Source organism: Sycon ciliatum, chromosome 4, assembly GCF_964019385.1.
Source record: "Sycon ciliatum chromosome 4, ocSycCili1.1, whole genome shotgun sequence".
Classification (NCBI taxonomy): domain Eukaryota; kingdom Metazoa; phylum Porifera; class Calcarea; order Leucosolenida; family Sycettidae; genus Sycon; species Sycon ciliatum.
Genome location: NC_088646.1, coordinates 40,451,322 through 40,473,340, shown reverse-complemented (window position 1 = coordinate 40,473,340; position 22,019 = coordinate 40,451,322). Strand labels below are relative to the sequence as shown.

The 22,019-nt window shown below is 52.5% G+C and overlaps 1 protein-coding gene across 1 annotated transcript; it reads right to left on the bottom strand.

Moving 5' to 3' along the window:
• Nucleotides 1–97: 97 nt before the first annotated feature.
• Nucleotides 98–21,780, bottom strand: LOC135816172 (protocadherin Fat 1-like). Its single transcript, XM_065329565.1, has 5 exons — nt 6,701–21,780; nt 5,859–5,953; nt 4,982–5,349; nt 3,770–3,981; nt 98–2,834 (listed from the first exon to the last, which is right to left on the bottom strand). Exons 1-5 carry the CDS (start codon nt 21,302–21,304, stop codon nt 705–707), a joined length of 17,409 nt encoding a protein of 5,802 aa, XP_065185637.1. The 5' UTR covers nt 21,305–21,780; the 3' UTR covers nt 98–704.
• Between the last annotated feature and the right edge of the window lie 239 nt (nt 21,781–22,019).

Genomic DNA, 22,019 nt, shown 5'->3' with positions numbered 1-22,019 from the left:
CCGGCCCTAAGATGCTAGCAAGCAGGGAGTAGTACAATACCGTGGTATTGTACTACTCCCTGCTAGCAAGAGTCCACAATAGATAGACAAATGGCGCTACGATATAGGCAGTCTAGTAGTCACCTAAAATTAGGGAGTAGGTATTTTACTACTCCCTGCCTAAAAAATATTAAAAATTTGAAAATATTTTGAAGGGTTTTGTAGGTAAGCATGGATCTATAAGGAGGAATCAAGAAGATTTGAATTTCGTTGATCAAGTATTAACTAACGCTGAACAACTGCACATCAAGGAAATAGTGGAGTTATAAAACTGCAGTAGCTTTTGTTGCATTGTGTATTCACAAACAACCATGTAAGAACATTGCATGCATTTGTTGGATGTATTGGGTGTACAGCACTGTGTGTGTGTGTGTATGTTGGTGAATATCAATATGTGAATGCCATGGCTGCTCAGTGATTGCCCAGTCCTGTCGTTGTGTCACCAACAGGCATGCTGGGAGCTGTGCATGTTTGTACTCTGCGCACTAGTACTGTATGTAGTATGACAAGGGGATGGTTGGCTGCATGAGCATGGACAGCCTGTCACCGTGTCATCAATACATCAATACATCATGATCAGCTGACTGCTGTTTACATGTAGTCCATGCTAACTGTATACAATCATGACTGTACTCTTACAGCAGCTAACTGTACACATAGGTACACTATACATAGACATTGTCACTGCTGTCCTGGCTGTAGTGTATTCCGTAGCCATCCCGCATCGCAAACTGACCCTCTGCTGACGTTGCATGTTGCTGCTGCTGCTGCTGCTGCTGCAGCCGCTGTCCATCTGCCTGCTGCTGTTGCTGCTGTCGCTCTTGCTGCTGCCGCTGCTGCTGTTGCCAATCACGTCTGTTGTCTGTTGTCTGCCGTGGCTTGGGTAAGTTGCGTGAGAATGTACTAGAAGTGACGCGCATGCCGGCCCAATCGTCCTCGTCCAGATCTGACTCTTGAACATCGATGACACGTCGCTCCTTGATGCTCGCCGATCGGATGCCGAGGTGCAATGGCTGCAGCTGCTGCTGCTTCTGCTGCTCTGGGTCCAGCTCCTGCAAGTACATGGCTGCATCAGCACTGCTACTCTCGGCAGCAAAGCTGTCGCTTTTCGTTAAGTTGCGTGTAAACGTACTGGACGTGACTTCCATATCCCCCATCAGCTGTGCTGACCTTGCACCCAGTGATACAGGTGATGCGAGTGACCCCAGTGAGGTGGGCGAGGTGGGCGATGTGGGTGAAAGAGAAATTGAAGCGGTTCGCGCAGACGACGACACTGGGTGCGTGGGGGATTTCCCCGGCTCGGGCGCATGCGCTGCGGCAACACTGCTGACGATTGTGCTGGTGCTGACGATGCTGTGCGTGTCATTCTGTATGCTGACCTGGAATGGCCGCTGCCTAGGTCGGTGTGGCGATGACAATGCCTGGGGCGCCTCCGCTCTTCGTAGGTGCTCGCGATCATTGGCGGCCGTTTCAACCAGTGCTACTGGTTCAATCAGCTGTATGTCAATGTCGGCGTCCACGTCATCAATCTGTCTACCTTCCAGTTCAAACACTTGTACTTCATCGGGCACCAGCAACTCGGAAGTTTCCATGCCAAGCTCGTCGAGACGGCCTTGCAAGTAGTCGTCTACTTCAGCCTCTAGTTGTGTTGCTGCCAGCAAGGACATGGCTGTTTGATCGAGATCAGCATCCAGGTCCATCTCCGCGCCACCCTCGGTCTGCTCCTCCACGATATACGCGCCGGTGGCGTGGAAGATGTCATCGTTGTCTACATCAGCGGTGGCGGTGGCTGCACTGCTGTTGGTGTAGTGTAGGTCTAGACCAGTGTCACCGATAGCTACAAGTGGTATAGCGTTGTGATCTTCATCACCCATGTACATACCATCGTCCGCACTAGCAAACACCATGCCGTCGTGCCTCATCTTCTCGCGCGCCAGTTCATTGTATTCGATGTGAAACGTGTCCAGGTCTGTCTCTCCGCCACCCTGATCGTGGTAGTCCATCACGTTGCACCGGCCCTCCATGTCGTGCCGGGTGTCGCGCGCGTACACCACTGCCGAGTCGCCCGCTGCCATCTCCTCCGCTCTCAGGCGGTACTTTGCAAGCTTGCGCTGCACGTACCAGCGCTGCGACATGATGAGCATGGCGACCAGGACGATGAAGGCCAGTGCGGCAATGAGAACGATGGTGATGATGTCGGACGGTGTCTGATCGTCGGTCACCGCGCTGTGTCGATAGAGGCACATGTACGCATTGACCAGATCACGGCACTCGGTGGCTGCGTCCGGACACGGATTACTAGCACATTCGTCAATGTTCGTTTCACATCTTCCCCCTGTGAATCCTGGCCTGCAGAGACACTCACCACCTGGTAAGCTAGTGCCGCCATTCAGGCATGGCTTGATAGGACAGCTAGGCTCGGGAAACTCCACCTTTACACCGTCGGTCTCCACAACTTTGAAATACTGTGACTGTGCAGCCAGCGGCAACTCTCGATCATCCAGCGTGATTCTGCCTTGTAGGCATACTTCAAAGCCCTCGCTGGAGTCACTCAGGAAGAAGTCCGTGTTGGATATGACCAGTGTGTCTTCGCTACTGCTGGACTGAGTACTGATGGTCGTTGCCGTCTCCGTATCGTTCACCGTACGCACTACACGCATATACGCAGAGCGGCCATTACGGAACACATTTACAGTGTGCCATCGGCCAGTATCGACACGGTCCGGAAACGTCAATGTCGCCGCCAACCCCGTTGTCCCTAACTTGTACTTGTACTGAAGTTTTCCTCCTTCAAGCTGCCGAAGAAGAAGAAGAAGAAGAAGAAGAAGAAGAACAACAACAACAACAACAACGATGGCGGCAGCGACAGCAACAACACCAGCAGCAGCAACAACATGCAGATACAAATATCTCAGAATGTTCCTCCAGTATATGCAGGAAAAGAGAACATAAGTTGTGAAGTGTTTCCTCGGCGTGAAAAGCGCTGTCACACTTATATGTAGAAGACAAACTTCAGGCCCTTCACAAGCAACATTTCCGAACGTTCTCTCTCCTCCCCCCACGTTTCATGGTTTCTTCACACTTGCACCAAGAGTACATAACCCCCCAGAGTGTGCAACGCCGATCCAGCTCTGTGTAGGGTCTTGGTCGAGCGGAATCGGATCTTCTGATGTCATGCGTACACTTCACACCAGCGCAAGGCCGGTCTCGAGGCAGGGCACCATTGTTTTTGATCCAAGAGTACCCGCGACTCCCCGGGTTCCCCTCAGATGTGTACGGTATTATGACGCAAAGATCCGATTCCGCTCGACCAAGACCCTATGCAGAGCTGGATCAGGCGTTGCACACTCTGGGGGTTATGTTCTCTTGCTTGCACCTATTTGTCCTTCCTTCTATGTGTATGTTCTATGTGTATGTGTATGTGTATGTGTATGTGTACGGGGTCACGCATTTGACAGTTGTTGTTTTTGGCTACTCTTCATTACACTGTTCTATCAGCTCCCTGCTCTGCTTTGAAAAACAATTCATTCACGGTTCTTGCCGGTTCCTATGCTTTTAGCCTGTATTCCATCTGATGAGAAAGGTATGACAGTACACGTGTTCAGAGTAAAATACCGCACATGTACTTCAGAGTACTTCCCTGGTGCAGAGAGTTCACAGAGGTCAGAATGTTCCCAGAGTTCACAGAGTGCAGAGAGTTCACAGAGTTCAGAGAGTCAGTGACACCCACCTGTAGTATAGCGTAGGATGAGTCCCCTGACAGTCTGCCCAGCCGGATAAGAGAACCGTTTGAGGAGAATGTGCGCAAGCGTATCTCAATGCTCGACATACTGCGTGCATACTCATCTCCACCGGTCTGGCGCCTACGCCGTGTGTTTGCACCGCTGCCTCCGATGAACTGGTATTGGACGACTGCCACGGGTAGAGTGTTGATAGTTGCCGCTGTGCACATGAACATCCAACACACCAGTACAAACTAACATCCAACACACCAGTAAAAACTAACATTACTAGAGAGGTTCCGCATAACGTACCGTAAAGTCGCGGATAAAAGCCGGGTTTGCATACAAGCACATCGCGGATAGAAGCCTGAAAATCAAACGGGTCAAATGCATAATAAGCCTGTCGCGCGTAGAAGCCTGGCTTCTATGCAAGCGCGGATCGGGTAGGTCAAGAGTTTATGCACTATGTACGGTGCATAGTAAAACTGCCGCCGTACCGGTAGTCAGTGGTAGATCTACACGTGTCGCGCGCAGAAGCCTGGCTTCTATGTGCATACAAGCATGGCATAAATATCAGTGGTGCATATAAGCATGGTGTGCATACAAGCCTGGTTTGCATTAAAGCGTGATGCAGAAAGCGGCTTATATGCTTATAAGCCCGGCTGTTACCCGCGACTTTACGGTAATTACGCTAGTAAAAAACGTAATCGATCTACGGAAAGTCTTACGTAAACTGCATGCGCATCTGTGTTCCGCCATACAGAGTTTTCAAATCACGTAGCTGCCCTTGGCAACTCCGAACGTGGCAGTGTACGACCAGATCGATCTGGGGAGAGAGTCATACATTTGCACCCCAATCCACTTACGGACCAGCTACGTTTTCAGAGCCCTATCTACGTACTCTACGTAGACAACTTTCCGTAAGTGGAGTGCAAACTCGCGAATTCACGGGGTTTTCCCGCCCACTAACGTAAAGTTGCTCAACTTTACGTAGTGCAGAACCTCTCTACTATTACCATTTTTTCAACTTGACAATTGTATTCCTTCAAGACAGCTATGTAGGAAGAAAAAAGACCAACTAACACAGCTACTATGGTACACTTTGTGCTTGCAACTGTACTAGAAACAACTCAGTGACTGGCATTGTCACACACGCACGCTCACGCACGCACACATGCACAAAACGCACCCCAGTATTCAGTGAGAGATGCATCACCTACCGACCATGCACCTGCTGGATGCCAGCTTGCTGACGTCGCACTGGCAGACGCCGGCTAGTTTACTCTGAACAAGCTGTGCCTGGCAGAAACCTTCGCCACAGTCCATGGTAACACACGGTCCACTGAGAACGCCGCAACCAAGAGACACGGAGCGGTTAGCCAAGCGAGGCACCACGGCAAAGTTGACTGGATCCACCGTGGGACCGCCGAGGCGCAGCTGTCGTATACACACCGCCGACTCGCTACTCTGCTGCGGTGTGATCTCCCCCCGGCGGCTGCTGCTCAGTCCTGTCAGGTTCGTCAGGTAACTAGCATGTGCACTGTCCACACCACCAACGAACAACGGCGAGTTGAGTCTCGGCATTGAACTACATGCGGGTGTGTTGCCATGGTAACAGATAAAAGAGAACAAAAAGCATTTGGAAAAAAGTTCCCTTGTCTTTCGGAAATTCCCTTGATGCACTGATGAACAAGTGTATCTCATTGCAAGTCACAGGTCGTTGCAATGAAGGTTGAGACAACGTCACAGAATGATTTGTAGTCACCTGATGATTGCCAACCCGGCATGAAACTCTGAGCTGTGACCTCGTCTCAACCTTCACTGCAATCAGACCTCTGGGTCACCGCTCCGCTGCCTTCGGTATTGAGCACTTTTAAACTGTCTTTGGCCGGCTGAAAAAGGTTTTCACTGTGTCTCATTGCAATTCAATAGAGAAAATAATTGGTAATTCGATATTGCGCGTGTCATTGCCATTGTACGTGAACCAGTGCAAACAGTGCAGGTAAACACTATCGGCAAGGTTGATGACAAGTTGTCAACAGACTAACATGGTGCACTGCACTAGATACAGAGAACGACAGCAAGCAAAGGACTTACCAGAGTTTGGAGGTGAACATGTCAGATTGCTGGCACTGCACTGCAGTAAGTGTGTCTACGCTTGATCTACACCAGTCTATCTGCACCTTGATCATCTGTTACATGTCACGGTGTGAGGTGTGTGTGTGTGTTATACGTAGTGCGCAGCAGACAACAATGACAACAACAGCGACAATGATGGCAATGACAGCGATAACAATAACAAAGAATCAATGAGAACAAGTAACAAGGATAGTTTTAATACCACCACCTTCAACCCAGCACACTACCGCTAGGTCAACATACCACCGCTAACTCAGTACACCACCGCTTAATCAACACACCAGGAACCACCGCTACCCCAGTGCACCACCGCTACCCCAGTGCACCACCGCTACCCCAGTGCACCACCGCTAACTCAGTGGTCCACACGGCTACTAACTTCATAGTGATAATCCACACCCGCACGCTAACTCAACATGCCCAGCAACCCGCGATCTCTGCACTGCACAACCTCTAATCTACGTCTTAAGAAAGTACGCTACCGGTATACTTCGAAGTATGTATGTGGTCCGCAATGTCTTTAAATACATCGACATGCATGTGGCGCAAAGCCGTCACTCGTGCATGTACATGTCCAGGCATGCAACAGGCGTGAACACTATGAAGCACATACTAGTAGCCAGCCAGCCAGCCACTGACTGTCTGTACAGCGGAGAGAACTACAGTGTATCGGGCAGCCTATCAGAGTAGATGTAGATGAAGGCATTGTTCCAAGAGTGATATTGGCTGGTACAGTGTACAGTGTACATTGTACAGTGAGCGGGTGGGTGTGTATATCCTAGCAGTAGGCTAGGTCATACCTGCTGTGTCCACGACACCTGCACACTGTGCCACTGAGCATCGGCCACGGGTAGCTGCGGTGTCAAGCGGCCACCATTACATCCCAGCTGATAGGCCACCACCACTCTTCCATCTTCCAGACCAATATGAACATGTGCGGCGGGCATGGATTGTTGAGAGGAGCAGTTGTGCTGCATTGATAGCAAGCCTGGCAAGTCGACATTCCTAGCAAACAGGATTATTCCATTCTGGTTGGACGTAGAGAATTGCAGAATTAGCTCAAAGACATTCATCTGCAGCTGCTCCAGCAGTAGGTAGCCCCCTGGGCTGACCTGTACACTATTGTCCTGGGCACATGTTGAACTTATGCCATCGCAGCGTATGGTCTCGGGCACTAGACTTCCTAGAGTGGAGTATTGGCAGTTGGTACCCACAAAGCCGGCGGGACAGGCACACGTGTACTGGGCAGCATTAGCACTGCTGCTGCTGCTGCTGCTACACATGCCACCAGACAAACAAGGGTTAGACGCACAGGCGTTGACCACTGCAGAGCTGCACGACACAGACATTCCATCGGCACTGCTGCTGCTGCCACTGGTCACGCGCTGTACTGGCAGGCAGTACTGCCAACTGTCCGCGCGGAAGTCCAGCGAGTCAAACGTCAGCAGATCTGCCGTGCGTGGTGTGAGTGTGTGGTTGAATGCAAGCTGTTGATAGCACAGGCCGGATACTGTACACGTGGTGGTGGATGAGCAACGTGTTTCACTTGCCGTCTCCAGCTGATAGCCGGTGGCTTGTTGTAAGTGTATATGATGACGGTACAATGCATCATTGACCATGCTCTGCTCCAGCCGTGTCTGCCCACCAGATCCCAGTGCTAACAACACACTACTATTGTCTATCGGCTGAACGGACACGATCTGCACTGACCAGCTCCAGTTTGATTGCCGTATGAACCGGTTTATCTCCTCCGCCAACACAGACATAGGGAAGGTTGTCGTTGGAAACGACGAGTTCAGCAGCTGCCGTGCGGTTACCGACGTGGCGCGGAGAACGGTGGCGTTGGCCAGTGACGTGTTTCCAATACTACGAACGTGGATAGTGATGTTAGTCAGTGTGGAGCTGAAGCCATCATTGATTTCTACACGTACCGTATAAACACCCGGTGGTATGGTGGATGCCTGTGACACGCTCAACACACAGCTATACGGTGACACGGAGAAATAGCTGCCAGGTTGCTGGTGTACAATGCGGTAGCCGAGCGCCGACTTGTTGGTGTCTACGTCCACTACACTAACACAGCCAACAATGACCGTAGCACCAATTAGAGAGTGCTGGTTGAAGATGAACCGCTGATTCTGCCCAACCGGTGCGTTGTCGTTCAGGTCTTCAATCACTATGGTGACGGTAACGCTGCTGCTGAGCGGTGGATCGGCCGTGTCGTTAGCCACTATAGTCACTGAGTAAACCGGCTGTCGTTCATAATCAAACACAGCCGTCGCCACGAGTGACTCATTGACAATGGCAAAACCAGACTTGGGCGAGGACACAGAGTACTTCACATCTTGATTCCTATCGTCATCGGTGTCGTTAGCAAACAGCTGTGTAATCACTTTGATGCCGACCAGGTTCTCCGGTACTTTAAACACACTCGACGCCACCGGCCGATAGAACACAGGAGCGTTGTCGTTGACGTCTCTCACCATCACTATGACAACGGCCGTGTCGCCCTTCACCGGCTCGTAGTCGTCGGTAACAGTGACATTGAACACGTACACTGACTGCGCTTCACGGTCCAGGGGAGCAGTGGTGGTTATAACACCAGTGGTGTTGTCAATTTGAAATGGCAAACCTTGGCCAGATGGATCAGTGTCAGCGGCAATACCATACAGCAAGCTACTTCCCAGACCAACGTCTCTATCCACTGCTGTTACCATGGTGACGTACGTTCCCGCGGGACGGTTCTCAAAGATGCGCACCTGGTAGTTTTCAGGCTGGAACGTCGGCGCAAACTCATTCAGCGGCAGAATGTTGACAATAATGAACGCCCTGCTAGCCAGCTCCGGCCGCCCTTCATCCTCTACCTTAATGCTGATGTTGAATATCACTCGGCTTTCATAATCAACCTTCGTTGCATCAAACACGGACAATACTCCAGTGGTTGGATGCAGTTGAAAAGCTCCGTCTGATCCGGTGACAATGAGATAGCGCAGTCGTGCATTGTGCGGCAAGTCATGATCAATGGCGCTGACTTGGAACAGCGATGTTCCCATGGTGACGTTCTCAAACACGGACAACTCGTACGGCAATGCCAGGAACTCTGGTGTGACGTCATTGATATCGAGAACCGTGACGTTGACCGATGTGTTAGAGGCAAGCTGTGGGTGACCTTGATCATGCACCTCCACCACCAGTGTGTACTGGTCTTGGATTTCACGATCAACGTCTTTCAACACTTCTACAAGACCGAGACTTGGCCGTGCCAGCGCGAACGTTCCATTGAACGGCGTCAGCAAGTTGAACACCAGGACAGAGTTGTTACCGGTGTCCCGGTCATTGGCCATGGTGTCAATCAGAACGAACGGCACGGGTGAGTGCTCCGTGAAGCTCACATCATACATGTTCTGTGTGAAGACTGGCGGATTATCGTTCACATCGAGCACTGTGATTGTGACGAACGCCAGACTCTTACGGCCTCCGCCGTCTTCAACCTGAACCGTCATAAAGATCACAGATGCTAGTTCATGATCTAGCGGCACAGCAGTGGAGAGCAGGCCCGTGTGTTTATCAACCTGCACATCGGACACGTGCGCCGTACCACGCACCTGCAGGATGGAGTATTGCAGAGGGCCAAACAATGCCGAGTCAGCATCGCTGGCGTTGAGCATCAGCAGTGGTGTGTTGGCCGGTGCATTCTCCACCACTGTAGCCGTGTTGTCAGTGGCCGTGAAACGAGGTCCATTGTCATTCGTATCCAGTATGGTAATGTGTACGCTAGCAAAGCCACTGAAACGTCCGTCGTCGGCAGATATGTTGAGCACATACTGTGTCCTCTGCTCGAAATCCAGCCGAGCTGCCGCGTAGAGCACGCCGGAATGCTGATCGATGCTGAACGCCGGCAGCTGGGCACTGCTATCGTCCACACTGCCACTGACTATGATGTATCGAGGAGCTGGACTGCCGCTATCCACATCCTTGGCAAGTATCGGTCCATTGGTCACATTGAGCGGCACAGAGAGTGCACTGTTCTCCGTAATACTGGCGTGATACACTGGCTCAGTGAACTTGGGTGGCGAGTCATTCGTGTCCAATATCGAGATGATGACCGTAACTGACATCAGCTGGGAAGAAGAATTCTTACACTCCGTGCCATCAGGCAGCACGGCCAGGATGACGACCTCAAATCGCCTCTCAACTTCATAATCAAACATGCGTGCTGTCAACAGGCGAGTGCCGTTGATGAAGAACGGCACAGAGGCATTGGCTAGTACGTAGTCAAGCGACTGCACGTAGTCAGTACGGCCAATGGGTGCAATGGTGTCAGACACGCTAACTAGACTATCTACATGTTCATTCTCCGCGATGCTTCCTTGCAGGGTGATTCCCGTGTAAGTCGGGCAGGAGCCAACCAGCGGTGGTAGAATGGTGACTGTCAGCTGTGCTTCGGATGTCTGCGCCCTGCTGTCTTGCGCTATCACTCTGAGAACCCTAGCTAGTGATGGGTATGATGGTATAGGTCTAATGGTGATGATGACGCCACTGCTGCGGTTCAGAGAGAACCCGCTAGACTGGGCAAGGGGCAGCGAGTCTCTGTGCCAGGTATAAGTAATAGGCAGATTAGCGGAATCCAGAGCATTAGCCTGAACATGTGCAACTCGGCTTGAAATCGGTATGTCCGAGGCCAGGTTTGCTGCGTAGCGCGTCTGGTTGAAGATGGGTGCAACCGTTGCCGGAGACGCCGTGGTTGTTATGCGCACGGTCAGAAAGCCAAGCAGTGCCGGCTGGCCGTGATCCCGTGCCCTCACACCCAGTGTGTAGGTGTCACTGCTCGTGAGTGCAGTGGCAACACGCAGTGTACCGGTTACGCTGTCCACGACAAACGGCGGTGCTATGTGAGATGAGTTCACAATGGAGAAGGACACTTGTGCGTTCGTACCTGCATCGCAATCGCTCACCGCAAGCGTGGCGATGACTATGTTTGGTGCCGATGATGTCAGAATGGTATACTCCGCGACAGGGGCCTCGCTGAAGACGGGATTGCAATTGTTCACATCCAGAATCGTCAGAACAACTTTGGCCTGGTCACGCCGACCACCCGGATCCTGGACGACTACATCGACTTCGTACGTGTTTCCGGCAGAGTTGGAGAAGTCAATACTGCTACTAAGACTCAACACGCCGGACACGCTGTCAATACTGAAGAGATTTCTAAACAGGGACGGGCCCAGACTGAACTGAAGTGTTCCATAATAGCCGACATCAAGATCATACGCCGCAACAGACCCGAGCACTCCCGAATACGTCTCATTGACACTGAACACGTACAGGGAGTCGTTGAATACAGGCGTGTAGTCGTTGACCTCGCGGATACGAATGTTAACCAATGCCGTACTGCTGAACGTCCCATCAGACACATTGATCAGCAGCTGGTGAGCGAGACCGGCAGTTGAGAGGGGTGCAGCTACAGATAGTGTACCCGTATTCTCCTGGATTCGAAAGTAACCATAGCTACCGTTGACTATGGCATACTTTAGTGGGTTTAGAGTGCCGTCCGCATCCGTTGCTACGGCGGCCACTAGCACAAAGCCGATGAGTGCGTCCTCGTCGACGGTGGCATTGAAACTAGGTGAAGTGAAGATTGGAGGGTGGTTATTGACATTGCGCACGTTGACTATAGCCGCCGAGGCACTGGTGAGTGACGGGCTACCACCATCGCTAGCCAATATTACCCATTCATAGCGACTAGTGTTGTCAAAATCTAGTGTCTGCGTCGTAAAGATGGTGCCGTTCTGTGCGTTGATGCTGAATGGAAGGTCCTGTGAAGTGGCTGAGTCAAAGGAATACGTTACATCGCCATAGCTACCTGCATCGTCATCGGTAGCAGTGACGTGTAACACAGCTGAGCCCACGGCTATGTCCTCATTCACTATTACAGAGTGCAATGTTTGCCTAAACACCGGTGCCTTGTCGTTGACGTCGATAACACCAATGTCTACGCTGGTCTCGGTGAACAGTCCTTCAAGAGGATCCGTAGCCCTGACGCTGAGTCGGTAATGCTGCTGCTGTGAATGGTCCAATTTGGAGCTAAGCAGTATGGTACCGAGCGTTGGCTCAATGAAGAACACACCAAAGTTGCCCCGTTCCAAGCTGTAACGCAGCGCTCGGCCATCACCGAACGGGCTTTGGGCCATCACCATGACAACACTGCTGCCCACAGTAATGTTCTCCAGTACGTTGACGCGGTACGGGGCGGAGACGAACACCGGGCGGCCAACGTGCTCGATGGTGATGTTGAGCGTGTGTGTGGTGTTGTGCCGCATCGGTGTACCGCTGTCCTCCGCTTGCACTGTCAGCGAGTACCGATCGGACACTAGGTTACGCAGACTCTTGGCAACGGTGAGTTGGCCGGTAGCCGGTGCCAGGCTGAACACTCTGCCGATGTTGCCGGACACAATGGTATACGTAACAAGAGCATTGCTTCCGTCATCAGCGTCCATTGCCACCAGCGTGTAGACCAAACTGGAGATGGTGGTATTGCTCAGCAGAGTGGTGGTGTATGTGCCGGGTGCAAACACCGGTGCATTGTCGTTGATATCCAGTATGGTAACAAGCAGGACAGTCTGAGCGATGCGCGTGACCTCCGTCCTGTCCCACACCTGCACGTGCAGCGTGTAGCGTGTCTGATTCTCGCGGTCCAGTGGTGCCGACGTCACAATCTGCCCGGTCAGCGAGTTGATTGAGAACACGTGAGTGTTGGTAAGCAGTGTGTAGTGTAGCGGTGGTGATGCTGACATGTCATCACTGCTTGCAATGTGATCCACAGCGGTAACACGGAACACACTACTGTTCACTGCAGCCGACTCTGGCAATGACACCACGTACGGCGATGTCTCATTGAACGTCAGACCAGCCACTGTATCGTTGTGAAACTCGATGGAAACATTTGCACTGCTCACGAACCGGCCATCGCTAACCTCAACGCGTAGTTCATACATTGCGGACAGGTCGTAGCTATGCAGCACGCTCAACTGACCATTCGAGGAGATGGCAAACCTGTGTGCTGCGTCCCCGGCCGTGATTGAGAAGTGCAGGTTATCATCCACCGTAGCATCACTATCCTGTACTGTCAACGTTACCAACACCGTGCCAGCGACCACGGGTAGGCTAGACACCACACTGTACCGTGCTGCAGCGGGAACAAACACTGGAGCATGCTCATTGCTGTCCAATATGGTGACATTGAGCAGCGCCGTGCTGGAAAGGGACGGTGCACCGCTGTCAGCCACCATGACAACCACTTGCAGAGTGGATAGCTCCAATGGCAGCAGAGAGCGGCGCAGGTAGATATAGCCGGTGCTGGAGCTAATAGACAAGAATTCATAGCCAGAACTGGAGTTCAGCAGGGAATACGTCAGCAGAGAATTTGCACCAAGATCCAAGTCTGTAGCCGTGGCCGCCAGCACTAGACTACCAACAGTGGCATTCTCTGAAATGACAGCAGACAGAGTGGGAGAGCTAAACGCCGGTGTGACGTCATTCACATCACTGATGTTGATGGTAACATTGGCACGGCTGCTGAGACCAAACTGGTCGGTGGCAAGTACACTGAGAGTGTAGAGGCTGGCGTGTTCCCGGTCTAAACCACTCGTACTGTAAATAGCGCCGTTGTACGGCTGGATAGTGAACGGGCTGGACGGGCTGGACGGGCTGGACGACGGGTCATGGCCAGCCAGGCTATACATCACCGTGCTCTCAGACACGCTAACGACAGAGCCTACAAACGCTGGCTGAGCGGCGGCGGCATCCTCGCTGGCGTGAAACGTGTACCGTGGCTGCGTGAACGCCGGCGGTGTGTCTGGTCTGTCGCTGACGGATATGCTCACCGCGGCACAGGTACTTCTCACAGGTGAACCGTCATCTGCAGCAACCACTGTCACATTGTACTTACTCTCCACGTCAACATCTAGTGGACCCGAAACTCTTAGCACACCAGAAACAGCATCAATTTGAAATGGAAGCATCGGAATGGAGTCATTTGCAGAGGCATTGCACAGCTTTGCAATGCGATACCTGACTGTGCCGCCAATGCCCACGTCCTGGTCAAACGCGCGTAACTGCACGACAGATGTTCCTGACAAGGCGTTCTCCGGTACCACGGCTCGGTAGGTGTCCTCGGTGAACTCGGGCGTGTAGGCGTCCACTAGCTGAACGTTGACCGTTGCCAGGCTACAGTCCATGTGTCCAGTCACACAGCCAGCCATGTCACACGCACACACTGTCAACGTGTACTGCAGCGACCAGGGAACAGGTCCGCTGAGGCTTAGCTCACCGCTCACACTGTCCAAATCGAATGAGACGAACGAATCCAACGTGCTGTTCAGATAATAGTGGATGCTGTCGTGCGTATCACGGTCACGTGCCACCACCCTTCCCAGCATGGTTGCATTGTCGGTACCGTTACTCTGAGCCGAGAACATGTAATGCTTTAATAGCATGACGGGAGGATTATCATTGGCATCGCGCACATAGACCACCACCTCGGCCCGGTTTGAACCGCATCGATTGGAGCAGAGCACGGTGAAACTATAGTTGTTGACCGCCTCAAAGTCCAGCGTATTGGTAAGGAGGATCGTTGGCTGCTGGTTGATGAATGCAAACGGTGGTGGCTGGCTCACTGCATCAATAGCACAAATGGCAATGACCGTATCTCTTGGCATTACTGACATATTGCCGACAACTGTTCCCACGTCGGAATCCTCGTCGACGGTGAAGCTGGTGGTGACGTACTGAAATAGTGGTCCAAAGCCGATTCGACACGCCAGTTTGGGGGGTTCCACGTACAGTTGCACAGGGCAAGATGTAGTGCGCACGGGAGTGCCAGCGTCTGCGACCTCCACACTCAAGTTGTACGTGTGTTGCGCTATGAGTGGCTTGCTGGAGATGATCACACCTGTGTCAGTGTTGATGGAAAACTGGTTAGCACTGTTATTAGTCGCTAGGGTATAGTGGATATGTCCATTCAATCCAGAGTCCAAGTCCCGTGCAACAACCCGAAGCAGAGAGGAATTGACGGGAGCGCTATGCAGCACACGGAGCACTGCGAACGGTTTCGGTTGAACACACTCCGGTGAGTATTGGTTCAGCGTATCATCTACTGTCACTTTCAGCAGGGCTTCGGACTTGCTGCCACCACCATCGCCGGCTGATGCCACTGCTGTTTGCACTGATATCCACAGTTGCTTCTGTACGGCTGTATCGACACTGCCCAGAGCTGTGAACAAGGCTGTGTGCTGCAAGCTGGCTGACAGGGAAACATTCACCATCATAGCGGTGGTACTGCTAGGTGATGATGTGTTGCTGCCAGCGAGAGGCAATTCCACGAAAGAGAACGGCTCCACTGCTGCTGCTGCTGGTAACGCAGAGTAGCCCTGTTGCACTGTAAACACTGCACCTAGGAACGGTGGAGACGCGTAGGAAGTGACACATGCCACAGGTGTAGCCGTGTTGTTATACTCCACGGTGCTAGATTCAAACACGGCCATGCTAAACTGGCGGCTAGGCACACTGCCATTACTGACTACGGCCAGCACTAGGCACGACGACGACAATGGCTCCGGTGCAGAGTCCACTGCCAAGATGCTAATGTTGAGCTCTGTGCCGGACGGTAGGTGGTCGAGAGTAGTCCGAGCTAGCACCGCACCGCTTAGACTATCCACATCCAACAAGCCTAGTGCACTGCCTCCGGTCACCGAGTACCTGACTGTATTATACACCGTATCCTGGTCGGTAGCGTTGACGTAGCCAATTATAGTCCCAGATTGTACTGATGCGGGTATGGACCAAGCGTAGAAATCATTAGGTTGAAATCGGGGACGATGGAAATTCTGGCTGACTGGCCAAATGCGGACGGAGATCTCGGCCATGGTTTGAAAGCCACTTTCCGAGTCATTGAGTACAACAGAGATGTTAAGCAGGCGTGCTGTGTCCAGGCGTGGGATACTGCCATTTAGGTACAGTGATGCACTACCGGGTCTCCACTGGAACAGCCGGTCTGGGACAGTGTCGTCTGTTCTCACAGCATAGCTATCCACCAGCGCAGTACCGGTGCACGTCAGAGATGCAACCAGCATGCCAGCTTGATAATCACTGAATATCGTCACCTGACTCATCGGCGGGTTGCAAGCCGTGTTCCGCGGCCGAGGGGGCCCTACTCGAATGCTGAGAAAGGTTGATGAAAGGAACGGACCATTGCGGGCATCAACTTGGGCTAGGTTCTGACTGAATGCAAACTTTGAGAAGTCCACACCAGCATACAATTGACCAGTGAAGTAGTTTATCGTCAGTAATCTGGAGCTGGCAGATTGCACATCGTAGACCACTTCACGATTGATAGGCGTCAAGTCAGCATCAGTGGTGGACAGCTGAAGAAGAGCTGTTCCTATGTCCGTAGCACTCTTTGCGTACAGGAATACCAGCGGCTGCGGGAACACTGGTCGTTCGTCGTTGCTGTCCTCCACGATGACTTGCACCAGTGCCATGTCGGAGCGAGGGGGATTCCCCTGATCGGTGACCGTCACAGTGAGTAGCATGTTAGCCTCGGCAGGGTCATCGTCAACATCTAGTGATGCAGCTAGGGATAGAACGCCGGTCAGTGGGGAGATTGTGAAGAGATACGTGCCTTCAAGTCCGTACACAAGTTGACCGTTGGTGCCCGTGTCGGCATCAAACGCACTCAGCGGAGATAGCATAGTCCCCACTGGCGTATCCTCGGCCAGAGTTATACGCGCAGACGCAGACAGTACCGGCGTGTTACTGTTGGGCAGCTCCACGGAGACTTGTACAGTGGCGGGCCGTGATGTCCGCCGTTCGTTGCTGTTGTGCGGCGAGTCCTCTGCTATGACTTGGAATACGTACGATGGCTTGTCCAATACCCCCGTCACCGTGACAGTGCCGTTCAGCGACACGGAGAACGGAAGCCTGGCTGTTGCTGCAGCACTAGTGGTGTCGTTAGCAGCAGCAGCAGCAGCAGCAGCAGGTGTATACAGCTTGTACTGTATGTATCCGAATGTCAGCGGTGACAGCACAGCGTCACCATCGCTGGCACTCAGCCGATACACAGACGTGCCGACAGTCGCCATCCAACTAGCGACACTCACGGTGTACGTGCTCAGCGAGAACGCGGGCGCGTAAACATTACTGCGCTGCACTGACACATTATACGTATGCATGACGAGTTCTACGTTTGTGACGTTGACGGATGCCTGGACGGTGAGCTGCAATGGTTGGGTGGTCAGCTGCGGCAGCGCTTGAGCAACAGACACCACGCCACTGGAGGCATTTATAGAGAACAGACTTTCACTGTTGGAATTTGATGAAATTGAATAGACTACCGATGCATCCTGCAGGACGGTGGGCAGATCAGCGGTGACTCGGACACGTGTTACTAAACTACCCACGGCTGCATTGGACGGGATTCGAACGTCAACCGGTGATGTAATCCGAAATCCGGCAACGTCATAATGTTGAATGCGAGCAAACAGCTGAGTGTGAGATGTGTGATTAGCGTAAGTCTTGGATCGTGCCGTGATGTTCATTGCCAGTACTCCCGCCACAGAGCGTATGGGTGTAGAGAGAACCGACACAACGCCACTAGATATGCCTAACCGCAGATACGTTGAAGCATTTCCACCACTCATCGTGTAGATGATGTCATCGCTGTTGTCGTCGTCAGTGAGTTGCAGGACACGCGATCCAAATGGAGCATATGCCGGTACTGTGCGCGTATAACTGACTGCCAGGTGAGGCAATTGACTGCTCAGCGAGTCGTTAACATGCACAAGAGTAGAGCATAGTGCCCAGGACTGGCCACTGCTGACATTGACAATCACGTTGTGCCATCGTGCTATTGCCGTGTCGGCATGTCGCAAGACAAGCGTAGGGCCGGCTGGGTCGATAAAGAACATGTCCAGCGTTGCGGCATCGTTACCAAATATGGATAGGCTGTACTGCTGCTGCTGCTGCGGTGAGGCAGACACACTGAGGTCATCTACTGTGACATTCCACCCCTCATTGACAGTGATCATTTTGTCAGGGCAGGAAAGTCCAGAGCTTGGGTAGGTGGTGATGATGACAGTCGCATTCGCTTGCTGCGCAGGACTGCCCTGGTCCGTCGCGAAGACAGTCAGACGATACACATGCAGTGTGTTCGGCAGATTGCCGCTGACAAGCAATTCACCACTACCGGCGGATATGTTGAAGTATTGACTTGGCGCCACGCTGTACACTAGGTTAGCCGCCGCTGCGCCGCCACTGTCAGGATCATGAGCAGTTACACTCAGCACGGGTCGGTTCAGCAGGGCAGATGGAGTGGAAGACGTGGCCAGGGATATGGAATACATGGAGTTGATAAAGAGCGGCGGGCGGTTTGACTCCACAATCTGTATGGTGCGCTTGTGCGATGAAGATCTGCTTGTTGTGCCATGATCATGTGCTTGTACGGTGATAGTAATGTTAATGACAGGTAGTGGAGTAGTATCAGAATCACTAAGATACATGTCACCAGTGAGAGGGTCTAGGGATATAGCAGGCTTACTGGGATTGGACGAGATCAGTTCAAATGTAACAATACCATCCAAACCAATGTCATTGTCTGTAGCCGTCACAGCGCCCACTAGAGACCCGACCGGTGTGTAGCGAGAGATCACTATCGTACTGCTGTCACCACCAGTGAACGATGGGGCGGCGTTATTAACACCCATCACAGAGATGTCGACGAATGCCACGGTGCCGCGTGAGGATAGTGAATCAGTTACCTCGATGACTAGCCTGAACGAGCTCTGTACCCGGGGATCCAACACGAATTGAAGGTACACCTCACCGGTGGTCGAATTGATGGCAAAGGTCTGCTTGGATGCAACTTGATGGTTGCTTGATGAAACACGGAATATCAGGCTTGCACCGGCATTCCTTGACCGGGCCAACACTCGTGTACATACCTTCTTCAGAATTGCATTTTCCTCCATGTAGCACTGGTAGTGAGCTGGAAGGACAATGGGCGGCCGATAGATAGTAGTATCAATGTGCACGGTCAGCCATGCATCCGCGTAGAGGCTCATGGGTCGACCGAGGTCGGCCGCACGGAACAGTAATCGCACCGTGCCGGGCACAGTGGACGAGTTGAGCGACTTGCTCACGCTGACTTCTCCCGTGAACCGATTCACGGCGAACAAGTCGGCAGAATAGCTCACCAGCGTGTACAGGATGCGCGCGTTGGTCCCCGCGTCCTTGTCGTCGGTGGCACGAAGCCGGTAGATAGGCATACCCGGTTGATAGTCATCCGTGATGTTGGTCACCATGGCGTCACTCATGTCAAACTGTGGAGCATGATTACTAGCATCCAGGATGTGCACGGTCAGTGTAGCCTGCGTACTATGCCGGCCATCACTTACAGAAATGGTCACCACCAGCCGGTCGGTGTTTGCAAAGTCTAGCACGTCTGCTGTCACCACGGCAAGTCGATTACCTTGCAGAGGCACAAAGTCCAACCACTGCCGACCGTTTCCGGACACGACAGTGAACGTCAGCGAATGGTCTTGGACACTGGTGGAGTCTGGGTCGGATGCCTGCAGCACCGCTAGAGTTGTGCCGTTCAAGACCAGCTCACTGACGGACACCGTTGTGTTCTGCAGCACTGGTGGCTCATCGTTGACGTCGAGCACGGACACATACACTGGTAGGTGAGAGTGGTGCTGACCATCGTACGCCACCACATCCACAACAAACCCACCAGACGGGTACTGCTCTCTGTCCAGGTGGCTGGTGCTTAACCTCAAGTCGAACGATCGCTTAGTGTCTGCATGGGGTACTAGCATCATAGCATACACGACTTGACTGATCTTGCCAGCTTGTAAGAGAGACAATGTGATGGTGTCTCCGGTGACGTCATCCCTATCGGTGGCAAACCCTGTAACCAGCATGGTCCCATTAGGGCTGTTCTCCTGTACACTGACGTACTGGAGTGACATGTTGACGATAGGCGGGTATTCGTTCACGTCCAGGACGGTCACGTTGATTGGCACGCGACTCACGAGCGACGGCATTGTCCTGTCCCGTGCTAACATCGTGAACGAATAGAAGCGAGTGCTCTCGAAATCCAGACCGGCCGTGACAAACACAGCGCCGGAGAATGGATGGCAGGCGAACGGCAGAGCTGCGCCGGGCAGGGAATGGTCCAGGGAGAAGTAGACCCGATCCGGATCACTCACATTGGCTGTTAGCACGGTGTCACCAATGCTCATGTTCTCGCGGATACTTGCAGTGTAGGGCAAGCCTCGGAACAGCGGTGCCTTGTTGTTTATATGTACTAGGGATATACGGATAGAGGCATTGGACGACATGCTGGCATCATTGCTAGCGTGTGCCACTATAGTGAATGAGTACATAGACTTTGCGCCGAGAGTGGAATCACCTAATGACTGCACTACAGTCAGGTACAGCAGGTAGCAGTCTGCTGTCAGGTGTTGACGGTTGATCTTGAACAGCACACTATCGTTACCATCCAGTGTGTAGTTGGTGAAGGAGTTTGGATCCACGTCCAGCGCCCGTAAATCGTAGAGTCCCTGCACGCGTGCGTCGCGCGGCTGCCCGTCATCCAACCAGCCTGTGTAGAGGGGACGCGTGAAGCGAGGCGCCTGGCCAGGCACGCTGAACACAAGCAGCACTAGATACGCCTGTAATGAGATAGAGATATTCCCAGTCTGCACACACATAGTGTCACCAGCCACTCGGCATGTGCCTATCAGTGACGTTTCCACGGCAATAATCGCGCTGACATTGGTCGAGACTCTGACGACGTTTCTCCACTGCTCCTGGCACAGCGTGATCAACACTCCATCACCGGTGGTACCCGTGTTGATGCTGAACATACCGGTGACGTTGTCTGTGCTAGGGTCACCGTACCAACGCACCGTGTCCTCCAGTCTGCCATGGCCGCACTGGGTGCTGTTGTCGTCCCCCAGTGTAACACGCAGAGCGCTGTCACGGTCCCTGCTCAATAGGTGCGTCACATTGGCGAGGATATCAACATGCGCCTGTGTGTATTCATCCACTTCTATTAGAATAACATCAGCATCTGCCATGCCTGCTGCTGCTGCATTTGCACCAGCACTAGAACTGGCGGCAGCAGCTCTACCACTGTACAAATAACTCAACGATATGACCGCTAATAGCAGTAGGTGCACACTATTACATGAGAGTGATGTAGATCTACCGCGTGGCGCACTATACACACCGCGTTCTCGTCCTCCTCTCCTGCAGTCTGAGGACCGCTTGCACACTCGGCGTTCCGATTTTCGAAACGCCATGCTGCCTAGCGAGCTAGTTTGACATGTGCATGGTCGCTCCATCCCTGCCGCTTAGTCGCTTGCCCCTAGCCTGGGAAGATCCAGGACATGCGGGAGCAATTGACAGGGAGCGAGGCAGATGAGAGCACAGCCAACACTGGTGTTTGAAGAATGATTCGGAACTCAATCAGAACTGTTCTCCATATTGCATGCGGCAGCAAACGACCGAGGACGATCCACTACTATACGGGTTCTTCTGAGTCCCACCTGGGTCCGAACCAACGGAAGACTCCAGAGGTGCACGTCCAGTTCAAGTACTAGTAGTAGATGATCCACTTTCTCGGAGAAGAGAATTCGTGCCAAAGTGATTGGAACTTCTGCATGCACACTGTGTCTGTGGTTACCGCGGGGTAGCCACTCAGCGCAAACACCGTGGCTCAAGAAGCGAGGCCAGCGCCAACCGACTGTGACGTCCAGAGCTCCACCTTCTACAACAACTTCATCTAGATATCCGTACTCGTACTCGACTGATGTAGTTTGGTAAGCTTACCAACGTCCGTCAAATCATCCAACATAACTCATAAGGACCCGATGTCGCGATGATGCCAGTTGTAAAATCAAATGAAAGTGACAATGATAGAGCGACGCTAGCACAAGCATGCATTTTAGTATGTACGATAATAACAACACGCACATGACGATCGTAATGATTTTTCAAATAAATCACCGCAGAACGATAATGATTATGTGCGCATGCACTCCTCTTCGCATACAAAAA